We start from the raw sequence: 24,940 nt of genomic DNA on the forward strand, positions 1-24,940 counted from the left end.
CTATGATCAGACAAATGCTTTGATATCTTTAAAAAAAACTTTGCTTATTTCTCAGATGTGGACTTATCCTGTAATGATCTCAGCCGGGTGCCCGAGTGCTTGTATACCCTTTCATCTCTACGCCGGCTGAACCTCAGTACCAACCAGATCTCTGAACTTTCACTTTGCATTGATCAGTGGACACAACTGGAGACGCTGAACTTGTCCCGTAACCAGCTGACTTCACTTCCTGTATGAATGTTAACTTATTTTATTTTAATGCAATGCCTGTCTTTTGCTCTGGCTGTTTGCTGGAAAGACAACCCCAGCTGTTATTGTGCATGGTATGAAAGATTGCTTCTTTTTAATATCGTAAGCCTGTTTTGTTGCTGACTTCATTTGGGATGTTTGATGTAAGATTTGCAATTCCACAGACCTTGGTCTTTTTTAATAGCCTAAGAATTAAGGTGCTTTGGAGAGGCTACCTCAAAGAACAAAGAACAATACAGCACAGGAACAGGCCCTTCGGCCCTCCAAGCCCGCGCCGCTCCCCGGTCCAGGATTGAATCCTGAATCCAGGATCCCCGCCCAATTTTCCAGCCTATCTACATCCTAATATCCTATCCACCGAGCTGTCCCTCACAGCTACGATGCTTTGTTCATCACAACCTATTAACTCACCCCCACCCCCCCATTCCAGACCATGTGACCTCGGATGAAACTGGATCATTAATTAGCTGAGACAAACATCTCTGATAAGAACTGAGTTTAGATTGAATCGACTGTCAGCCTAATTTTTAAAAACAATTACGGGATGTGGGTATTGCTGGCTAGGCTAGCATTTATTGCTCATCCCTTATTGCCCTCAAGTGGTGACGAGCTACCTCCTTGAACTGTTGCACTTCCTGTGGTGAACATACACTCAGTGCTGTCAAGGATTTTGACCCAGCGACAGTGAAGGAATTGCGATATAGTTCTGGGTCAGGATGGTTAGTGACTTGGAAGGAAACTTCCAGGTGGTGATGTTCCCATGTATCTGCTGCCCTTGTCCTTCTGGATAGTAGTGGCTGTATGTTTGGAAGATGCTCCCTAAGGAGCCTTGGTGAGTTCCTGCAGTGCATCTTGTAGCTGGTACATAGTGCTGCCACTGTTCAGCAGTAGTGGAGGGAGTGTATGTTTGCGGATGGGGTGCCAATCAAGCTTTGGCCTGGATAGTGTTGAGCTTCTTGAGTGTTGTTGGAGCTGTACTCATCCAGGCAAGTGGAGAGTATTCCATCACACTCCTGACTTGTACCTTGTAGATGGTGGACAGGCTTTGGGGAGTCAGGAGGTGAGTTACTTGTTGCAGGGTTCCTATCCTCTGACCTGTTCTTGTAGCCGTGGTATTTATATAGCTAGTCCAGTTCAGTTTCTGGTCAAAGATAACCACCAGGGTGTTGATAGTGAGGGTTCAGCAATGGTAATGCCATTGGAATTCATGGGGTGATGGTTCAGTTCTCTTGTTGCAGATGGCCATTGCCTGGCACTTGTGTGGTGCAAATGTTACTTGTCATTTGTCAGCCTAAGCCTGGATATTGTCCAAGTCTTGTCACATTTGGATGTGGACTGCTTCATTTGATGAGTCATGATGGTGCAATCATCAGGGAACATCTCCACTAATAACCTTATGATGGAAGGAAGGTCATTGATGAAGCAGCTGAAGATGGTTGGGCCTTGGACACTACCCTGAGGAATTCCTGCAGTGATGTTCTGGGGCTGATAATTGGCCTACCACCACTCAACTGTCTTCCTTTGTGCCATGTATGATTCCAACCAACAGAGAGTTTTTCCATTGATTCCCATTGACCAGTTTTGTTAGGGCTTCTTGATGTCATATTTGGTCAAATGCTGCCTTGATGTCAAGGGTGGTCACACTCTCCTCGCCTCTGGAGTTCAGCTCTTTTGTTCATGTATGAAGCAAGCGTATAATGAGGTGAGTGACCTTGGCAGAAGCCAAACTTGAGTGTCAGTGAGCAGATTATTGCTAAACAAATGCTGCTTGATAGCACTAATACACCTACAATAGAAATCAAATATTGAAGTTTCAGATTTCATCTTATCCTGTGTGGAATGAAATGTTCTTCCTTAGTTCAGGCCTCTTTAAGAAAAGATGAAGAACAGTTTGCCCCATGACTAGGATAATGAAACGTTTCATGTTGGTATGCCACTTGCTGTCAAGGTTGCTCCCCACAATGAGGGGTCTTGTGATATTTGCGGTTCACTGTTCATTTAGGCAGTACGCCTGTGCAGCATGTTATTTCCATTTGGAATAACCATCATCCATGTCATTCCTGCAAACTTGGTCTCTACCTAAAATTCTGAAATCTCTTTAGGCATCAGGGAATGCATATCATATTTGGGTCGACTGGGATGTGATATTTTGGCTGTTTGTTGATGTGACTGGCAGGTAGTACACTTCTATAACTTTCTATTGGATCACCTCATTTGAGATCAATTTAGCTCAGCAAAAAAAACTAAAAAAATACTGTTATCCTTTTAAACTTGAATATGGATAGCAGAAGTGTCACTAGACACCGACAGGTATTAAGACCAGAGATGAATATATTGGCACTGGTGCTGCCCTGATGTGAATTGATGTGAGACTGCTACAGCATAACAGTTTAATGCTAGTGTGAGATTGTGCTTCACTGCAGTATAACAGTGAATGCTCTGTCTTCACTGGTCTAACTTGCACATTTAAAAAATTTATATTGAAATCTGAAGCTCATTTTGTCACTGCATATATGTGATTTATTAGGAGTGAGGGAAAATGGATATGAACAATTTTGTTTGGAGTTAGTATGACTTACCTTTGTCTAAAAATCACAGCACCAGCTCTCATTTCCAAATAGAAACCTAATGCATTTAAAGTGATTGCATTAACATTGACTGGTACTACATCCTTTAAACCGGTGTCAGGCTGTCAGTTTGCTACATACAACTTTTCTCACTACTTGTGCAGGAAATATGGGTCAAACCTCCAGTTGGTACAAACGTGCAGCCCAATTTGTTGATTCCTGGTGCATTGAAATCAAGAACTCTTGTGTACTAAGAAGGCCTTGTCAAAGCATTTGGACAAGAGGTGCAGGGGAATGTGAGGAAGAGCGTTTTTATGCAACGGGTGAGAATGAGCTGGAACTTGCTGCCCAGGGGGTTGATGGGAGGAAGTCGGACAGGATATAACGTTGCAGAGCTCTGGGGATTGAGTGGGAGAGGGGTAGGGGACACTGACTGTTGCTCTGTGATTAGCCAGCATGGACTCAATGGACCAAATGCTCTCCAGTCCTGTAATTACTGTATGATAATGATTCATTGCAGGATGGAACAGGAGGGGGCAATTCAGCCTTGAGCCTGTTCTGCCATTCGATTAGGTCATAGCTAATCTGTATCTCCAGTTGATTTAACTGTCTTTGATACTGTTGCCTGAAAGAAATCTTAAGAGTCTGTTTTAAAATTTTCAATTGGCCTATCATCAGAGATTTTGATGAGAGATTTCCTTTGTCCTTCATGAAAGAATATTTCCAGATTTCACTTCTAAATGGCCTAGTTCTAATCATAAGAATATGTACTCTTGTTCTAGATCCTCCCAGCAGAAGAAATAGCTTCACCAGAGTTATCTATCAAATCCTTTAATCGCCTTAAACACCTCAGTTAAATCTACTGTTTAAGTCAAGGATACATGAACTACGTTTATGCTTTCTATATTTGTAATTTAACTTTCTATCATTCTGATGAATTTACATTGTACCTCCTCTGATGCCAATATATCTGTGCTGAGGTGTGGTTCTCAGAATTGAATGCAGTAGTCCAGATGAAGTCTTGACCAAGGCTTTGCAAGTTGAGGCCCTGAGATAAAATTCAACACTCCTCTAACTATTTTGGGTACTATGCACAATGATGGTGATGAAATGACTAACAAATTATGTGTACTGAGGGTGGCAAATTACTAAATGTAAGTTTGGAATCTGTACAGCTCCAAAATGATGTGTATTTTTTCCTCTTCAGTCAGCTATTTGCAAGTTGATAAAGCTAAAGAAATTATATTTGAACTCGAACAAGCTGGATTTCGATGGGATCCCATCAGGCATTGGAAAACTGGCGAGTTTAGAGGAATTTATGGCAGCCAATAATAACCTTGAGCTCGTCCCAGAAAGTTTATGCAGGTATGAACTTTGTTCTTTACTCAGCTTCAGCTTGAATGTCTACATGTCGCCCTAGCAGAGCTCAAAATGAATTTATTTCCTTGATCTTCAAGTCATGGGTGGACTCTGAGGCTTTTTCCCAGTGTGGAAATGGCTGCTACGAGAGGACACAGGTTTAAGGTGCTGGGGGGTAGGTACAGGGGAAATGTTAGGGGGAAGCTTTTCACACAGAGGGTGGTGGGCGAGTGGAATCGGCTGCCGTCAGTGGTGGTGGAGGCAAACTCAATAGGGTCTTTTAAGAAACTCCTGGATGAGTACATTGGGACTTAATAGGATGGAGGGTTATAGGTTGGCCTTAAAGGTAGGGATATGTTCGGCACAACTTGTGGGGCCGAAGGGCCTGTTTTTGTGCTGTAGTTTTTCTATGTTTCTATGTTGGGTGCTATTCACTTGAACAGGAGAGGGGAGGATAAAGGACCCATAGCACTTCAATTTCTTCCCCAAGTGACTATTTTCCATACCAGTACTGAGGCAACAAATATCACCAGAATTTTTTGTACTCATAGGATCAAGCCTGGCTGTAATGCCCTATCTCCAGTTGACATCTGCATGTGCCTTTTCCAGCAGAAGTCATCGGTTGGCAGTCAAGGATATTGGCCTCCTTTGCTGATTTTAATATCCCCAACCCTTCTAACCTTGAACGATTGTAGTGCTCTTCCTGCTAACTGGCTTTACTTGGATTTGCTAATGGTGCAGACCAGAGATTGCACCTGTGGCTCTCTAGTCTGTGTAGAGTAAATTTACAAATAGAGTAATTGGAAGAATTTTCCTTCTACCTTTTAAAAAATGGAAATTCTAACTTGGACATCTTGCAGGTGTGGAAAATTGAAGAAGCTGGTTCTCAATAAAAATCGCCTGGTCACTTTGCCTGAAGCCATCCATTTCCTTACAGATCTAGAGGTAAGGGTAATTTCAGCAAACAATTTTTATTGAATTTCCTTTAGACTTTTTAACTTTGGTAACACACTGTCATACTTGGCAAATGGAGCTACTTGTATCTTAATTATATGTGAGGGTAATGTTAAAACTCCAGGAGTAGCCAGTTTTCAGATTGGTGTATGATTGGTAAAGTGTTCCCTCGTTGGTTGGAAGAAAGGCAGAAAAGGCTAATTTTAGCAAGAGTGCACAAGTTAGGCTGACATTCCAGTGCAGTGCAGTACAGAGCAAGTTGGGGATGCAGACTTTTTACTGAAGCCCTGCTGTTTGTAATTGTAATTCTACTGGACATTCAAATATCCAGGGGTCCCAGTTGGAAAGGAACAGAATTTTCTCGTGGCCTCGTCAGCATGTTTTTTTCTCAAGCAGTGCTTCCAAAAAGTCCTAGGTAACAGCTTCCTCAACAGATCATTCTTCCAATTGTAATTCATGGAATCCTGCTCTGAACTTTGCTGTCCCCCTCCATCATCCCTCTGCTCAATAATCCAACCCAAGACCTCACTGTCTTTTGCAATACCTACCCCATCTCCAACTACTCTTTCCTGCACGTCCTCAAATATGTTGCCTCCCAAATCCTTTCCTATCCTTCCCAGAACTCACCCCTATCAGGTTACTACCCTGCTACAGTACCAAATTGCCTCTTTATCAAGATCACAAATTACCTTTTTTGTAATTATAGAATCCCGACAGCGCAGAAGGAGGCCATTTGGCCCATCAAGTCTGCACCGATCACAATCCCACCCAGGCCCTATTCCCGTAACCCCACATATTTACCCCTGATACTAGTGTCAATTTAACATGACCAATCAATCTAACTAGCACATCGTTGGACTGTGGGAGGAAACCGGAACACCCGGTGGAAACCTACGCAGACACGGGGACGATGTGCAAACTCCACACAGACAGGGACCCGAGGCCGGAATTGAACCTGGGTCCCTGGCGCTGTGAGGCAGCAGTGCTAACCACTGCTTGTGACATGACAAAGGTAAACTAATAGCTTCTTTCTCTTCTCAACCTGTCTTCAGCCTTTGCCACAGTTGACCGCATCAATCTCCTTTACCGCCTCTCTGCTATCATCAAGCTGGTTGGAACTGCACATCTGATTCCATTCTTGTGTTTGATCAGAGTCACAGAATCACATAAAATTGGTTCTCTTCTGACTCCCACGCTGTTGGTGCCTCGCAAGGATCCAACCTTGGCCCTCTCTCTCATCTACATGCTGTCCCACAGCAGCAACATCCAAAAGCTCAGCTTTTGTTTTTGCAAGTTTGCTGATGACACCCTGTTAGACCTCACTGCCACCTCTCTTGACTCCTCCACTGTCACTAAATTATCAGACTGCTTTTCCTACTGATTATGCAGAAATTTCCTCCAATTTGATATTGGGAAAAGTGAATTTCAATGGTGCCTGCAACATAATTCTATATCTACCTACTCCATCCTTTTCCATGCAACCGTCTGGTGCTAAACCTTGGTGTCCTATTTCATATAGACATAAGCTTCTGACCCCACATTTCCATCATCTCCAAGATTGCCTGTTTCCATCTCCATAATTTCACATGACTTCACTCCTCCTCAGCTTGATTTTAATTGCTCCACCATTGCTGGCCATGTCTTCAGTTTTCTAGACTCTTAAACCCCAGAACCTCTTCCCAAAGCCACCACAACCTTGTTCTTTCTTTTATCGTTTTCAGATGTGTCTTAAAACCTACCTCTTTAACTAATCATTTGATCATTTATCTTCCTATATCCTTGTGAAGCTATGTTTCAAATTTTGCTTTACAATGCTCCTGTGAAGCAATTTGGGATATTTTATTACATTAAAGACATAAATAATGAGCCTTGAGTTTTTAAAAATTCTTTCGTGGGATGTGTCTCTGGCAAAGCCTGCCTTTGTTACCCAACCTTATTGTCCTTGAACTGTGGAGCTTGCAAGGGCATTTCAGAGGGAATTATGGTCAGCCACTTCTGGAGTCCCGTCTGGATAAGGAAGGCAGATTTCCTTCCCTAAAGGACATTAGTGAACTTGATTGTTTTTTATGACAATTGATAGTTTGGCACCAGTACTGGCTTTCAATTCCAGACTTTTCCACCAACTCTTTTGATGGGATGCAAACCTGTGTGCCCAGGGTATTAACCTGGACCATTAGGTTACGCATCTAGTGACATTAGCACTATGCTACCCCCTGCCCATTTCACAAATTGGCTACTGTAGTAATCACTCCACCTCCACCTCCATGAAATTCACTGCATGATAAGCCCTTGCAATATTTTGAGATGCCATTAGGCTCTACATAATTTGATTTGATTTATTATTGTCACATGTATTAGTATACAGTGAAAAGTATTGTTTCTTGTGTGCTATACAGACAAAGCATACAGTACATAGGGAAGGAAAGGAGTGCAGAATGAAGTGTTACAATCACAGCTAGGATGTAGAGAAAGACCAACTTTATACGAGGTAGGCTGATTTAAAAGTCTGATGGCAGCATGGGAGAAGCTGTTTTTGAGTCGATTGGTACATGTCCTCAGATTGGTTTGAGTGATGGACTGGGCTTCATTCACAACCCTTTGTGGTTTCTTGCGGTCTTGGACAGAGGAGCCATACTAAGCTGTGATACAACCAGAACAAATGCTTTCTGTGGTGCATCTGTAGAAGTTGGTGAGAGTTGTAGCGACATGCCAAATTTCCTTAGTCTCCTGAGAAAGTAGAGGCATTGGTGGACTTTCTTAACTATTGTGTCTGCGTGGAGGGACCAGGACAGGTTAAAACTTGACTGGACACCTAAAAACTTGAAGCTCTCAACCATTTCTACTTCGTCCCCATTGATGTAGACAGAGGCATGTCCTCCACTATATTTCCCGAAGTCGATGACCGTCTCCTTCGTTTTGTTAACATTGAGGAAGAGATTATTGTCGTCGCACCAGTTCACCAGATTCTCTATCTCTTTCCTGTACTGTGTCTCGTCATTGTTTGAGATCTGACCCACAACGGTGGTGTCATCAGCAAACTTGAAAGTCGAGTTGGAGGGGAATTTAGCCATACAGTCATTGGTATATAAGGAGTATAGTAAGGGGCTGAGGACACAGCCTTGTGGAGCACTGGTGTTGAGGATGATTGTGGAGGTGGTGTTGTAGCATATCCTTGCTGACTGCGGTCTGTGGGTTAGGAAGTCTAAGATCCGTTGCAGAGGGGAGGGGGAGCCGAGCCCCAGGCCACGAAGTTTGGAGATGAGTCTTGTAGGAATAATGGTGTTAAAGGCTGAGCTGTAATCTATGAATATGAGTCTGACATGGGTATCTTTGTTATCTAGGTGTTCCAGGGTTGTGTGTAGGGTCAGGGAGATGGCGTCTGCTGTGGACCTGTTGCAGCGATAGGAGAACTGTAGTGGATCCAGCAATCTGAGAGGCAGGAATTGATTTGTGCCATGACTAACCTTTCGAAGCACTTCATAGTGATAGATGTTAGAGTCACCAGACGATAGTCATTAAGGCACGCTGCCTGCTTTTCTTCGGTGCCGGATAATGGTTGTCTTCTTGAAGTAGGTAGGGACCTCAGATTGGTGTAGGGAGAGGTTGAAGATGTCTGCAAGTAAGCCAGCTGGTCCGTGCAGGCCCTGAGTGCTCATCTGAGTACCCCATCTGGGCCAGTTGCTTTCTGTGGGTTGACTTTTGAGAAGGCTGCTCTGACGTCAGCAATGATGACCTCAGATACAGGATACAGGATAAATGCATGTCTTTTCTTTTTCCAATCAAACGCGAAGACTTCAATGCTGTTGTTCAACTGGATATTTTCTATCAAGTTTGATTCTTGCACTACAGAATGTCTTTTATGTTTTTTCTCCAAGCTGGAGCTGTTGCTTTGGAATTCTGTATTAGTAATTTTCTCCATCCAGTACTGTTTCCCTGACTCAGAGTTTAGGCCAATTGTAGTGTTCACATCATAATTTAGAGAATTGAATCAGTATGCTCTATTTTTGCATAAACTGTTAGAACTTTTTTTTCAACAAGTGACCAAGGCAAAAGGTCTGGGAAGTGGCTGTTCACTTTCAGTACTTCTCTCAGAAATGTAGATATATTTGTGTGATAAAAGAACAGCAGCAACTTGTCTGGTGCTTTTAATGTAATAAACAGCTTCATAGGAGCGTAATAAAATAAGAAATAACACTGGGCGAAAAAATAAATATTAAGTCAGATGAAGAAAAACTTGGTCAGAGTTGGGTTTAAGGAGAGCATTAAAGAAGGAAAGTGAGGTAGAGAACAGTAATTCTCGGCACGGTAGCACAGTGGTTAGCACTGCTGCTTCACAGCTCCAGGGTCCTGGGTTCGATTCCCGGCTCGGGTTACTGTCTGTGTGGAGTTTGCACATTCTCCTCGTGTCTGCGTGGGTTTCCTCCGGGTGCTCCGGTTTCCTCCCACAGTCCAAAGATGTGCGGGTTAGGTTGATTGGCCAGGTTAAAAATTGCCCCTTAGAGTCCTGAGATGCGTAGGTTAGAGGGATTAGTGGGTTAAAATATGTGGGGGTAGGGCCTGGGTGGGATTGTGGTCGGTGTAGACTCGATGGGCCGAATGGCCTCCTTCTGCACTGTAGGGTTTCTATGATTCTATGATTTCTATGAGTAATGAGTATAAAGGGAATGAATTATGACAAAACATTACAGAAAGCTTTACACTCTTAAAGTAGATTATTAGGCAGTAATCCAGATAATTTCAAAGTAGGTCTGGATAGAGAACTAGAAGGCATGAATGGAAATTAATTAAAAAATAAATTTAGAAAGATTATCTGAAAATATGTATTAAAGATTGATGAATATGTGAAACAAGAGTGCTGAAACATTGGGGTAAATCAACAGCATGCAGAAGTCACGGAGAATTTATGTTGAGGGGAATACTGATTAAATGTTGTTTCTGTTTTATATCTTAGGTTCTGGATGTTCGGGAGAACCCTAATTTGGTTATGCCTCCTAAACCAGTGGATCAGACAGCAGAGTTTTACAACATTGATTTCTCCTTGCAGAACCAGCTTCGATTGGCTGGTGCATCACCAGCCACAGTAGCAGCCGCTGGCGGAGGTATAGTTATTCTTATACACTGAACCCTCCAGCTCCAGAAGATACTTTGTTCAATCATCTATAGAATATTGGTCTCCTGTGGCATTGCTCAGAGTGAGTTGAAAGACACCCTGTTTATTACAAAGGGGATGTTAACAAAGGGGATGTCAGCAACAAAATGTGACAGGAGGTTGAGGGGCTGGAGCCCAGTCAGTAGTTTCCGGCAGTGAGGTATTGAAGGTCAGTGAAAGAAGCAATGTCTGACGAAAACTCTTGGGTCAGGTGGAGTCAGGATCATCACCAGGAAGGTGCGGAGAGTTAAAGTGGGTCACAGCAGGGTTAGAATGTAGGCACTTAAACCCAGCTCTTGTTATATTTTTGCTTCTTCCTGCCCTCCCAATAATTCAGCCTGTAGTCAATCATGCCTCCATGTGATTTCCCTTTCCCTCCTATAACTGCTATTCTTCACCCCTAGCCCCACTCCCAGACTTCTTACAAACTGATTTGTTGTACTTCATGCCTATGTGGAATAAAACTTTAAATACAATTTGGAAGATTATTTTCTAACCCTTTTTTAAGCAGGTTTTTTCCTGGTTTATATTTGTATTTTAAATGTACAAAAATCAAACATTTGCATGGTGTTCCTCGCTTACCAGGCTCTGAATGCCAATTTGATCATGCTTCATTGGTTAGCTGTTTGAAAATTAAAATGGTAATTTAATGGAAACTGAGGAAGTGGGGAGCCAGGTGAGTATGGGCAGACTGATAAAGCTGAAGCATTTGTGAGGAGGGAAATAGTGTTAATTGCAAGGACAAAATGGAAGGATGTCTGGGAGCACAGCTGGAGGTGAGAGAATGAGGAAAGGACAGTGAAGTGAAGACCCCTCCAGGGAGCCAGGGCTGGAGGTGGAAATGCAGCCAGAGGCCAGAGTTGGAATGGAGACTTGTGGTGAAGATCAGTGAAGGAATGGAAAGATAAGATAATGGGAAAATAAGACACCAAATATAGAAGGATGAGAACTCTTTAAACATTAGAATTTAGGCTGAAATTATGTAGTAGTTTCACTGAAGATTTGGAAACTGCTACATGGCAGGAACTGTGACATTGTTCACTTCAAATGGTGAAATGCCACTTTGTTGTAACAGTGTGACCTGGAATGGTGACAATTAACTGTCAACAGTTTAAGAATGGAAAATTCCATCGGAGATGTTTAGCCATCTCTAATATGGCATGATTCAGATGCCAATTGAGTATATTGTGCACAGATGCAGGGAAAACTTCATTATAAAAATTGCATATAAAGTTGTGTCTGTAAGTTATAAGATTTCTCCTTGCTTTTGGATTGATTCAGCAGTGAGCACTGATATGAAGGAACAGTAGCATGGTGTGCATTACACTTCGTGGGGAGAGGGTAGTGAGCCGGAGCACTCTGCTGGAGATGTGTGATGAGCAGGAGTACAGATAATATCAAAAACTGTTACAGGCCATCAGTGGCAGTGGCACCACAGGATGTCTGTAACATTTTCTCAAGATGAAAGGTGTTAATGCAGGGAAGCACTATTTCAATACTCTATCCAACATTCCTAGATCATGTGCACCATGGATTAAATATAAAGTGAACTTGATTTAGTCTGTTTTGATAATGTGCCTCAGATCCAAATTCTACTGCATGACTTTTCCTGGGTACTCCTTCTGTACCCCCCTCTGAGTAAGTCCCTCTGGAGTATTGTATATTTTTTTGGGTATTCAAAGTTTTTCAGTACCTCAAGTGGTTGTTTTTTATACACAAGCTATGACTGGTATATCATCAGGCTATATGATCTAGTTAGGATCATGTGTCCCTACCCAACAACCACATGTCAGGAGAATGGGGTTAAACAGAAGGTTGTTGTTGAATTTAATGGTTGATTTTTTTTTCCTGACAATAGGAGTCACTGCTCGTGATCCAATAGCCCGCAAAATGCGTCTACGGAGAAGGAAGGACTCCACTCAAGATGACCAGGCCAAACAAGTGCTAAAAGGAATGAGTGATGTGGCACAGGAAAAAAACAAAAAATTGGAGGCAAGTAGTAAAGGAATAATTTTAATCTTTGAAAGCATGTAGCAAAATTGATGCAGAAAAGTATTGATGTTACAGGCTTTTAACGTGTAACTCTGTTTAATAGTTTCAAGCTCACTTATATAGATTGCGCATCTTCCTTTTAATGCATTTTGGGATTATTGGCAGACTTCTGCATATTAATCTTGGAAAATGCTTAATCTACAAGATTGTGTTTTTAGAGAATGAGCAGTGTTGCATTTAAAACAGTGAACCTCTTTCCAGAACATTTTCTATTTGTTACATGTATCTGGTTATGTGAGATTCACTCATCATTTTATCCATCCCAGCATTTGTGTCGATCAAGATTTCAAAATCTATTGGTTTCTTTTTTTCTAATGAAAAATGTCACCAATTGTTTCTTGCTTTTCTCATTGTGCAGTTGTGACATCAACTAATTTGAAAATGAATATTAACATGCGTGTTGCCCAGGACAGTGAGAGAACTCTTATGTTTTTAAGTAGTTGAATGAGGATGCCAGTTACAACAATGCAACAACACATTGTCAGCTTTGATTTGGGCACCAGTCCCTAGAGTGCTTGAACATTCAGGCCTGGATTTTCCAACCCCACTATGGCAGGACCCGCCATTGGGGAATGCAGCGGGTCAGCCAATTGTCCATTGACTTTCAGTGGGACCTGACTGTCCCAGTGGTGGGCGGAGCTGGAAGATTCTACCCACAATCGTCTGACTCGTGAAGTCAGAGTGCTACTACTGAGACAACTGCACAGTTGAACATGGGGTGTAATTTAATGCTCCTCCTAACCACATAGGCACATTGAGGGTGGGGGCCTATATAATCGAGTGTGAAGGTGCGGGTAGAGATTCCATCACTTTCCTAACTCTCCTGGTTTAAGTCCAGGGTGGGAAAGATCAAGCTTGGCCTTCCTACCTGCTGGCAAATGGAGGTCCTTAAGTGGCCACTTAAGGTCCACTTAAGGGCCTCATCCCATAATGGCTGGTATTGTACTTGTGGCAGGTGGGCAACTTGCCAGATAAACCCTAGCAGTCATGCCTAAGGCTTGGCGAGGGGGTAGTCTCGTACTTCGGCAGCCTATGCCCAACAGAGATGATCTGGTGTGAAGACCCCTGTATTCCCTTTATACTCACCTTCCTCCCTCCCCATGTACCCCTTCCAGGACCTTCCTGACTGGCCCTAGCGATTTTTGTCTCACTTAACTTCACTTCAGGGTGACATTTTAGAGCCTGGGTCTACTGTAAGTCTGATAGTGGCCACAATTCCCAGTGGTGTTGCCAATACTGAAAAACTGCAGGCCTCTGGCTAGCAGCTCTGAGGTGGGAAACTCCCCGACTATGACTAGGAACTTATTGCCAGACTGATTAACATTAAATTGCATCAGGTGAAGGCCCGAATAGCCTTGGAGGGGTTCATGATGTGGAGATGCCGGCGTTGGACTGGGGTAAACACAGTAAGAAGTTTAACAACACCAGGTTAAAGTCCAACAGGTTTATTTGGTAGCAAAAGCCACACAAGCTTTCGGAGCTCCAAGCCCCTTCTTCAGGTGAGTGGTGATAAGTTGGCACTCACCTGAAGAAGGGGCTTGGAGCTCCGAAAGCTTGTGTGGCTTTTGCTACCAAATAATCCTGTTGGACTTTAACCTGGTGTTGTTAAACTTCTTACTTGGAGGGGTTGCCAGTGCTCACTTGCCAGTGTACGAGCCCATCACAGCGACCATTAAATTCTGGCCATGGTTACTATTGAGAGTGATTCCTCATATCAGTAGACTTTATTAGCATACAAAAAATATGTTTTTCGGTGTGGAATCATCTAAAAGGGGTGCTACAAGAGAGCAGATTTATTGGTGAGCTATCAGCCTCATGTTCCACTACCAAATCATAATTTGCATTTTTCTTCACCAAATTCCTGACTATTTTGAATATAGTTCTTTTCCTCGACACTATGGAGTTGTAGTACTCTAATGGATTGGAGATCAAATATGGCCCGTCTTGATCTGTGTGGCTTAGCAGTACATCTCAAATAGTATTTACCCATTGAACTACCTGAAGAGTTTCCACTCTAATGCAAATGGGGGAGGCTACATGAACTTTCTTTGTTTTCCAATTGTAAATACTGATAAGTTGGCATTAAAATTGTTTGTTCCATGACTAAGGCACCTGTTTACTTGCAGGAGGTGGGGGAAGTGAAGAGCACAGACCTGAAGACCAGGCGCTGGGATCAAGGCCTTGAGAAGCCTCCACTTGATTACTCTGAGTTCTTCACTGAGGATATTGGTCAGATTCCAGGGGTTATGGTTTGGCATATTGAGAATTTTATTCCAACTCAAATTGACGAGGCTTTTCATGGAAAGTTCTATGAAGCAGACTGTTATATTGTGCTGAAGGTAACTATAACTGGAAAGAGAATAATAGAATTTTCAATTCAGCAGAATTCATGTAAATGTCCAGACATGAATTTTGCTCAATTGAAAATTTTATTGTCAGTTTATTTTCAATAAGATTAAAAATTTCTCCTTTTTGCCTTTTTTCTGCCCTATTTGTATTCCCAAGGATGCACTTTGTGACAAGGTACGATTCAGGCTTTTAGCAGGCATTATCCATAAACAGATCAATGTTTTACTGTACTGTCACATCAATGGACTACAGGGCCAGTTATTAACTTTGTACAATACAACAAAGATTGAGAGCTTTTCTGTTGGAAAGGTGGAAAATGCCACACGATTCCAGATTATTTATAAGAAAAATAATTATAAGCAAGCTGTAGTGGCCAATCCAATGTTTAACTTGAAGGGAACCTAAATTCCACTGAAAACAATAGTGCAAAATCTAGTAGTTCTTCCCAGTTTTTTTTAAAACAGGTCCCTGATGAGCATTATCTGTCCAGCTGGTTGTGATTGTCTCACCTGGTTTTATTCTCATCCCACGCTATCACCTCTGGTGTCCCCCGAGGATCTATCCTTGGCCCCCTCCTATTTCTCATCTCCAGGATGCCCCTCAGAAACATCATTCAAAAACAAAGCATTCGTTTTCACATGTACACTGACAACACCCACCTCTACTTCAGCATCACCTCTTACTGTTGCTGAATTATCATATTGGATAAGCAGAAATTTTCTTTCATTAAAAATTGGGAAGACTGAAGCCATTGTTTATGGTCCCTGTTTCAAACACTCTTCCCTAGCTACTGACTCTATTCCTCTCCTAGCACAGTCTGAGATTAGCCTGCTCATAACTTTGGTGTCACAGTTGATCCTGAGATGAGCTTCAGATTCATGCCATCATTGTGATTGCCTATTCCAACTTCCGCACCATCACCTCACTTTGTTTCTGTCTCAACTCACCGTTACCTCTAGATTCAACTCTCCAGTGCTCTCCTGCCTAGTCTTCCACATTCTATCCTCTGTGGATAGAGGTGATTCAAAACTCTGCTGCCCGTGTCTTAACTTGTAGCAGGTCCCATTCTCCTATCACCCAAGTGATTGCTGACCCAGATTGGTTCCCAATCGAGCAACATATTGATTTTAAAATTTTCATCCTTGTTTTCAAATCTCTCCATGGTCTTGCCTCTCTTTATCTCTGTAACCTCCTCCAGCCTCACAACTCTTGTCCAAGCTATCTGTGCTCCGCTAAAACCTGGCCTCATGTGCATCAGTAATTTCAATTACTCCACTATTGGTGGTCTTACCTTTAGTAACCTGGGCCCCAGGCTCTTGAATACTGTCTTCTCCTCTCACCTCGCTTTTCTCCTTTTTAAGATGCTTCTTAACATTGACCTCCTTGACCAAGCTTTTGGACGTCTGACCCATGTAGCTCAGTGTCAAACTTCATTTTGCAATGTCCTATGAAGTTCATCACGACCCTTTTTTATGGGTCTATATAAATCTAAGTTGTTGTTGAATCCATTTCACATCCTCAAAATCAAAACTGCAGATAGGACTGTTGGCCAGATTTGGTTTTTAACCCTTCTTTGATCATAGAGGTTGGTTTCTTTGAAGAAAAACTCTGAGGTGAGGCACGCATAATAAGTATTTTCAAGTAGTTAAGCTATTAATGGCAATATCATGGCTTTTTGGAAAGTAATTTGCTCTTAATACCTCACTTGCAACAGAAACTACTTAGACTGACAAGGTTTTAACATTTCAAAACTATAGTACTGGTCAAGTAATGTTAGTCTGATCAGATTTTGTTTACAGATGTTGATTGCAGTTATGGCTAGTCAACCCGCCTCAAAATTGACAGTGACAATTTCTCCCCCTCACCAAACAGGAGGCAGACCCCACCCGCCAGTGTGCCCCGATCGCTGGCCTCCCCACAGCCCCGATTGATCCCAATGCAGAGTGGCAATGGGACCCCCCACCCTCTCCGATTGCCCCCAGGCCTTGCCCCCTTGGCACTGCCTGGTGGGCAGTGCCAAGATGCCCCTGGGCATGGGCACTTTGCCCCTTAGCCAGTGCCGGGGCACAGGCTAGCACTGCCAGGGCACCCATTCCCGGGGGCACCCCCTGCTGCCTGACTCCTTGACGGGTCCCGATTGCCCCCCCCCCCCCCCCCCCCCCCCACCTCACTCCAGCGGGGTCTCCTGCTAGTTCCCCCAAAGTGGAGAGCTACTCTAAACCCCGCCGGAGTGAAATTGTACTGGCGGGGTGGGAGATGTTATTGGGCCTAGAAAATCCACTCCTGGACCCGATAATGACATTTATATTACATTAAAAATAGATTAAAATCACTTACCTGTTGTTCTGCAGGTTTCCACACTCAATTCCAGTGTGGTCCCAACTGCGCCGGATATCTGTTGCTGGGAGATGCGTGTGCATCAGGGACGCATGCGCGATTCTCCTGGCCCGACATGCCAAAAAATTAACGGTTTGGGGTGGGAAAATCACGGCCCAAGTCTTTCCTGTCTACCCAGTCTAGGTCCCTCTTAATTTTGCACACCTCAATTAGGTCACCCCTTAGCCTCCTCTGTTCTAAGGAAAACAACCCTAGCCTGTTCAACCTCTGCATTGCTGCAATTTTCAAGCCCTGGCAACATACTTATAAATCACCTCTGCATTCTCTCCAGAGTGATTATGACCTTTCCCATAATGTGGTATCCAGAATTGTGCACAAAACTCCAGCTGTTGCCAAACCAACATTTTATACAGTTCCATCATTACAACCCTGCTATTGTATTCAATACCTCGCCCAATAAAGGAAAACATTCCATATTCTATCTTGACCATTTTGACCACTAGTTCTGCCACCTTCAAGAACCTGTGGACATGCACTCCGGGGTCTCTCACTTCCTTAAACCCTCTCAATATCTATTCATTTATTGAGTATTCCCTTGCTTTGCCCTCCTCAAATGCATTACCTCAGTTTTCCAGACTGAATTCTATTTGCCACTTTTCTGCCAACTCAATCAAACCATTGATATCATACTGGAGTCGACACCAATCCTCTTCACAATCAACTACACGGCCAGTTTCAGTGTCACCTGCAAATTTCTCAATCGTGCCACTCAGATTTAAGTCTAAATCATTAATATATACAACAAACAGTAAGGGCCCCAACACTGAGCCCTGTGGAACACCACTGAAAGCTGTTTTCCATTTGCAGAAAACGCTCATCGACCATTACACTCTCTTTCCTGTTACTGGGCTAATTTTGGATCTAACCTGCCTCCTTCCCCTGTATTCCATGAGATCTTACGACAGAATAAATTCTAAAAATACAGCTAACTGTTAACACATTGCCATGTCCCATGTCCATCCTATTTTGAAAAATTAGCTCCCTTTTGAGATATAACTGAATGTTGCTGCTTGCAAGCTCTTCCCTGGCCTTCTATCCCACCCCTCTTGAAAATGCTAATTGGTAGTGGTATGAGCTCCCACAGACATTGGGAAGTTTCACTATCTGAGTGGCTATTCTTCGTAGATGAACCCAGACTGAGTAGTGATAGACTATTTCACCTTGAAAGGTAGCACCAGTGTTTGTTTTCCTTGATATTTGCACAATTTACATGCTTTGAAAAACCCTGCGAGTAGAAACCATTATTCTCACTTACTTTCTTGTCCCTCCCCACAAGCTTTCGACCTCGCCCAAGAACAGTGTGGCCAATTATAGCTGCTTAGTGCTGCCTTACCAAGCAGTATAACTCAGTTTTATGCTATACAGTACATTTACCTACTGTTTCCCTTGACATCTCAACAGTTTGGTTTGGTTTGGTTTGGTTTAAAGACACCATTAAACTTGCATCTTTTCTTCATCACTTTTGTATGTTGATTCTCCGAGTGTACAATTATAACAATTACACTACTGAGGGAGATCACTTAGCTAATTGTGCTAGTGCCAACTCTTTAGTTGGAGCAATCTACTGCAAACCCATTTCTCTGCTTCCCTTTATGATCTGCCAGTTTCAAAAAACACAATTTCCTTGTTGATGATGTCATCTATTCTACAACTTGTGATGTGTCCCATGCTCCAACTGTGTGTGTGGAAACATTTCCTGCACCTTTTGTTATACTCCTGATGGCTAGTTGAGGGAAATCATCAGAGCCAGTCTTTAGTTTTAGTTTTTTTTAGTTTATTTATTAGTGTCACAAATAGGCTTACGTTAACACTGCAATGAAGTTGCTGTGAAAATCCCCTAGTTGCCACGCTCTGGCGCCTGTTCGGGTACACTGAGGGAGAATTTAGCATGGCCAATGCACCTAACCAGCACTTGGAATAGATTTATTCACAGTGAAACTTTATAGGTATATATCTCCTGACTCCGCTATGCTGTGTCAGTTCTCTTTTATATATGCTCAAGTAACCATTTAATCAATGCACTTCGCATCTATGTACTTAACTATCAATTGATACAATCAACACAACACCCCCCCCCCCCCCCCCCCCACCACCACCCATATTCATCTATTGATAATCCTGAATTAATAGACTCTTTATAAATTTTTTGAGAATATCATGGTGGACCCTCTTGAACTTCTGCAGTTCTTGTGCTGATGGTAATTTTTGTTATCCAGTTGCCAACCATTGGTTACAACCTTTCACTCTTTGCCCTCTTTTTTTTTAATGGTTTAGAAGTTTTATTTTGTAATGCTTAATGCTATCATATTTTGCAGACGAACCTTGATGAAAATGGTGCTTTGAACTGGCAAATTTTCTACTGGATAGGGCAAGAGGCTACTATGGATAAGAAAGCTTGTGCTGCTATCCATGCTGTCAATCTCCGGAATTTCCTCGGTGCGCAGTGCAGGACAATCCGTGAGGAAATGGGCGATGAGAGTGAAGAATTTAGTTTGGTCAGTATGTGGTTAAGTATAGAAGGTGATTGCATTTGGGTATCGATATTGTCTCAATTGTTATCTGGAATGTGCCTGATTGATGTGAATTATTCACTATTGTGTACCATATACTTTCGTCAAATCCAGTATCTTCCTACTTTATCAAAATACTGATTAATTGGAAGTAATAGACATTAGCAATATACCAAAGCAGCTGCCTTCATGGATAAGCCTAGACCAGGAATGTGGGCGAGATATTCAAGCACAGCTAAGTGGATTCTGTCTTTCTCTGTTTCCATAAATATGCTTTCCAGAGAATTGTTGCTGGTGATGAAGAGTGGAAATTCTTATCTTTCTTTGTTTAGATTAATTATAGCATCTTTACGGAGGTCAGTTAAGTTACTGAAGATTGAGGCCAAACCCTGTGACTTCTGTGGCCTGTTTGTATTGGTATGACCTCACTTACAGGCTAGTGAGCCTTACATCAGTGGTAGGGAAATTATTGGAGAGCATTCTTCGAGACAGGATTTATTCCCACTTGGAAATAAGCGGACGTGTTAGTGAGAGGCAACATGGTTTGTGAAGGGGAGGTCGTGTCTCACGAACTTGATCGAGTTTTTCGAGGAAGTGACGAAGATGATTGACGAGGGTAGGGCAGTGGACTTCAGCAATGATTGGTAAGGGTGGGGACATGGACTTCAATAAGGCCTTTGACAAGGTCCCTCATGGCAGACTGGTGCAGAAGGTGATGTCTCATAGGATCAGAGGTGAGCTGGCAAGGTGGATACAAAACTGGCTCGGTCAAAGAAGACAGAGTAGCAGTGGAAAGGTGTGTTTCTGAATGGAGGGCTGTGACAAGTGGCATTCCTCAGGGATCAGTGCTGGGACCTTTGCTGTTTGTAATATATATAAATGATTTGGAGGAAAATGTAACTGGTTTGAATAGTAAGTTTGCGGATGACACAAAAAGATTGGTGGATTTGCGGATAGCGATGAGGACCATCAGAGGATACAGCAGGATATAAATTAGTTGGAGACTTGGGCGGAGAGATGGCAGATGGAGTTTAATCTGGACAAATGTGAGGTAATGCATTTTGGAAGGTCTAATACAGATGGGAAATATACAGTAAATGGCAGAACCCTTAAGTGTATTGATAGGCAGAGGGATCTGGGTGTACAGGTACACAGGTCACTGAAAGTGGCAACGCAGGTGGAGAAGGTAGTCAAGAAGGCATACGGCATGCTTGCCTTCATTGGCCGGGGCATTGAGTTTAAAAATTGGCAAGTCATGTTGCAGCTTTAAAGAACCTTAGTTAGGCCGCACTTGGAATATAGTGTTCAATTCTGGTCGCCACACTACCGGAAGGATGTGGAGGCTTTGGAGAGGGTACAGAAAAGATTTACCAGGATGTTGCCTGATATGGAGGGCATTAGCTATGAGGAGAGGTTGGAGAAACTTGGTTTGTTCTCACTGGAACGACGGAGGTTGAGGGGCGACCTGATGGAAGTCTACAAGATTATGAGAGGCATGGACAGAATGGATAGTCAGAAGCTTTTTTCCAGGTTGGAAGAGTCAATTACTAGGGGGCACAGGTTTAAGGTGCGAGGGGCAAGGTTTAAAGGAGATGTACGAGGCAGATTTTTTACACAGAGTGGTGGGTGCCTGGAACTCGTTGCCAGGGGAGGTAGTGGAAGTGGATACAGTAGTGACTTTTAAGGGTCATCTTGACAAATACATGAATAGGATGGGAATAGAGGGATATGGTCCCCGAAAGGGTAGGGAGTTTTAGTTAAGTCGGGGAGCATGGTCGGTGCAGGCTTGGAGGGCTGAAGGGCCTCTTCCTGTGCTGTAATTTTCTTTGTTCTTTGTGCATTTAATTGCTTACATCTTAAGGATTTGTATAAGCATACCGATCTCCAGGACAGGTATGGGTGGGAGACCGTGTGTGGTTGTGCTGCAATGTACACTGGGGGGCTCTGGAAGTCCTCGTGCACGGTATGACAATACTGTGCCTTTAAGAAATGCATTTTAATCATGTTTCTGTGCTGAATGTGTCACTCATCCCTTCCATTTTAGCAGAGCCGTTTTGTCTGGAGAACTGTACTGTTACTGCAGCAACATAATTGGTCTTAATTGATGCAATGTTTGTTTAATCTGAACTAATGCAGCGTTCTGTTTTGTGTTTTGCCCTGGGATATTGCAGAATAGTGCTTGATGAGATTGATTGACATGTAAGGTCATATGACTGGGTACAGCGAGGCTTACACAGAGAGCTTGATCTGCTTTTGCGATTTTTGGAGAGAGTTGCTTTCCCTATCTCTTGCTCTGTCTGAAGTGGAGACTGGAATCTACCACAAAATAAGCCATTTACTCTGAGATTCTACTGTTTGAGGGTGGAGCTTTCTCTAGAAGTTGCTGCATGAGAATTAGAAGACAAGTGTCTGTCTGGATCATTCTCCAGAAGTGTCAAAAGGCTGGAAATCTAATACCTACATAAGCTTCTTTGGTTTCTCTGCTAACTGGTTCTAAAGAAAGGATTCATATCTGTGGGGGTACTGCTAAATTGGAACAATTGAGATAGCTAGCTGTTCAGAATTAAATTTTGTCATGTTTATGTATTTTAATTGGTAAAAGTTATGCTAAATGTTTTGTTATATTCTGACTGTGTTAAATAAATTTTGATTTGATGAAAGCTTCCTAGTGGGTCACTTGAATCATACCTGGAGTGAAACGTCTTATGCTCGCCCTAAATGCCAAAATCAAATGTAAACGTTAGAGTCTAGGCTAACTTCGTGAAATACCTTGGAGTTTCTGATCTGGTTCTTAACAATGACAATTGCCTGGGAAGTTTAAACTTCCAATGGGCAATTACTTTGCATCAGGAATCATCTGATACTCTGATTTAAATCGGAGACTTTGAATAGTTCTGACTCTCCTGGCAGAATAATTACCCAGGAAAAATTGGAAGGAGCCTGGGTAAATATGGCACTGATCCCCATGACCCATCCTATCCACTTACCTTGGGTATTTAATCATGGAGACCTTGGTTTATGGCAACTAAAGCTGAAAAAGTGGTTTTGGCTTAACTTGCCCCTATGTTGCTGCCATGCACTAGAAGGCCTCGGGATCCAGGTACACTGCACACTTCTCACCAGCCCAGGTCAGAAGTGCGGATGAGAACTGAGCAAGTTAAAAGGAGTGGACTGTGATTGCTACTCCTTGGGAATTCTAGCACAGTATGCTTCCTCTTTGCGTAATGTTTTAGTATTAAAGTTATGATTGTAGTGTTTAAATAATTGACACCAATACAGCACTTAATTAGCTCTAAAATGGTACAGATGCCTCCTGACCTACTGAGTATTTCCAACGTTTTCTGTTTCTATTTGGGTTCCAGTATTTTGCTATTGTATTAATGTTTTCTTGATAGTTTGGTGCTTGGAATGGTCAATTTCAAAAGCTCCCTTGCAGTAGCAATTCAGAGATCGTTGTGAATATTTGTAGGACTGTTAGACTGAGTTTTACTTTGAAGCTCCTGTTGCGATTTATGATTTCACCTAATGTGGTGTGGCAACTTGCCCCCTTTAGACAGGAGTTGATAGATGCATTATACTGTAGACAGATTTCAGCTTTATCAAATTGATATCTATTAAACAAATGTATAATTTTTGATAGTTTTAATATTTATTTTTCCTGCAGGTGTTTGATAATATTTCCTACATTGAAGGGGGAACAGCTAGTGGCTTCTACACAGTGGAAGAGACGCAGTACATCACCAGGTAAAGGAGAGGAGAATTGGCTTTCTAATATAGATGGCAGAATGAAGAGTCAGAATTTGCGAATGGAGTTGTTGATCTATAAGGTTGTTTAGCTTTTTACCAACACAGTTAGCAAAAGATCATACTTAGAGGGCATGCTTTAATGTTGTGCAATATTTTTCTTGCCTTTTGCTTTTAATTTGTCACAGTATAATTGTTCCATTAGTCCTTACCAGAGGTCTTGTAGTGCAGGGGGCGACGTCCCTGCTTCTGAGCCAGAATCTTTTGGTTCAAGTCCCACTCCAGATCTTGATATCCAGGGAAGGTGAGTTCATAATGTGGCAGAACAAGTTGAATATCGACTTGTCATTCCTTCCAACATATGCCAGTGCTAGGCAGTGAGAGTGGGAATGATTTCTGGTCAGCCATTTGATGGAAAGGAACTGGAGCCTCTACCATCACTATCCATAGCTCCAGGCTACAGTATGGATGTAAAAATGTCTGCTGCCACAGCAGCTCTGACTCCTTAGAAGGCCGGTTGGCTCATCGGCTGGTATGGATTAAATTAACAGCACGGGGTTCAATCAACGTTCCAGTTGGGGTGGATTTGGGACCTCTCTTCACCTTACACTTAGTGGAGATCGCATTGCTGTGGATTAGAACAACCTTTGAGCAGAGAACTGAAGAAGTCGTCCGGACTATTGGACTATAGTGTCTCATAAGTCACAACTTATCTCCATGAACTCAAATCGAAAGGACCAAATCTGTAACCTGCATAAATGTGTTTTCGTAGTTCTAGTGAAAAGCAGATTCTTGTATTTTACTAAAATCTTGTATGTGAATGTTAATATAATTATATAATATGTTTAGTTATCCATGGTATTGCACATGAGGTGCAAGTAAAAATCCCAAGTGTAACCTTCAAGTCAAATGAGTTGAAGAGATGAGATGTAATTGAATTGGTGCTCAGGTGTATTTCCGACTTTAAAATCATAATTCTGTGATTATTATTATAATGAACACAGGAATTTATAGTGGCAACATAAGTGAGCATCTCCTAATGACATTTCCCCATGGAAACAGTTGCCTATTAGAATTGTTTAACCAATTTCATTGCTGAAAGCTCTTTTTGAAATGGAAGTTGTCTGCTGCTGTCAGTAATTGAATTTCCAAAATATAATTTCAAGCAAAGTAAATAGCATCAATTTGACCCGATTATAAACTAGCCATTAAATTATTTTTTAATGTCTATTAATAACTTCATTAAAGTTTTTACTTGACCTGTGTTTTTCCCCAAAGCTTGGGGATGCATTTGTTTCTTGGTGTAGTAGCTTTATTCGCTAAAGGCAAATCCTCCAGTTTGCGAATTGTAATTTATTGTTCTTGACTTATCTGGAGCATTTGAAAAAGGAAATTGCAGGCCATTTTTATAAAGTTTTCTTTCCCACACAGGTTATTTCGGTGCTATGGTAAGAAGAACATAAAGCTCGAGTCCGTTCCACTTAAAGCCTTGTCTTTGGATCCTCGGTATGTAGTACAGTATTTGACACTGTTCAGATTTGTGACTCTCAATCATTTCATGTTAATCAGCCAAGCTGTAGTTTAATCATTCTGCAACACTGAGCTTCTTT

The 24,940-nt window shown here is 42.3% G+C and overlaps 1 protein-coding gene across 1 annotated transcript in view; it reads left to right on the top strand.

Moving 5' to 3' along the window:
* The window catches only part of flii (FLII actin remodeling protein), a 69,492-nt gene that overhangs the window by 12,556 nt on the left and 31,996 nt on the right, over positions 1-24,940 (top strand). The window contains exons 8-16 of the mRNA XM_078240381.1: positions 56-231; positions 4,024-4,181; positions 5,036-5,120; positions 10,081-10,228; positions 12,137-12,270; positions 14,457-14,669; positions 19,392-19,571; positions 23,251-23,330; positions 24,762-24,836. Coding sequence (XP_078096507.1) covers positions 56-231; positions 4,024-4,181; positions 5,036-5,120; positions 10,081-10,228; positions 12,137-12,270; positions 14,457-14,669; positions 19,392-19,571; positions 23,251-23,330; positions 24,762-24,836 — 1,249 coding nt within the window. The remainder of the gene's footprint in view (positions 1-55; positions 232-4,023; positions 4,182-5,035; positions 5,121-10,080; positions 10,229-12,136; positions 12,271-14,456; positions 14,670-19,391; positions 19,572-23,250; positions 23,331-24,761; positions 24,837-24,940) is intronic.

Source organism: Mustelus asterias, chromosome 23 (assembly GCF_964213995.1).
Source record: "Mustelus asterias chromosome 23, sMusAst1.hap1.1, whole genome shotgun sequence".
NCBI lineage: Eukaryota > Metazoa > Chordata > Chondrichthyes > Carcharhiniformes > Triakidae > Mustelus > Mustelus asterias.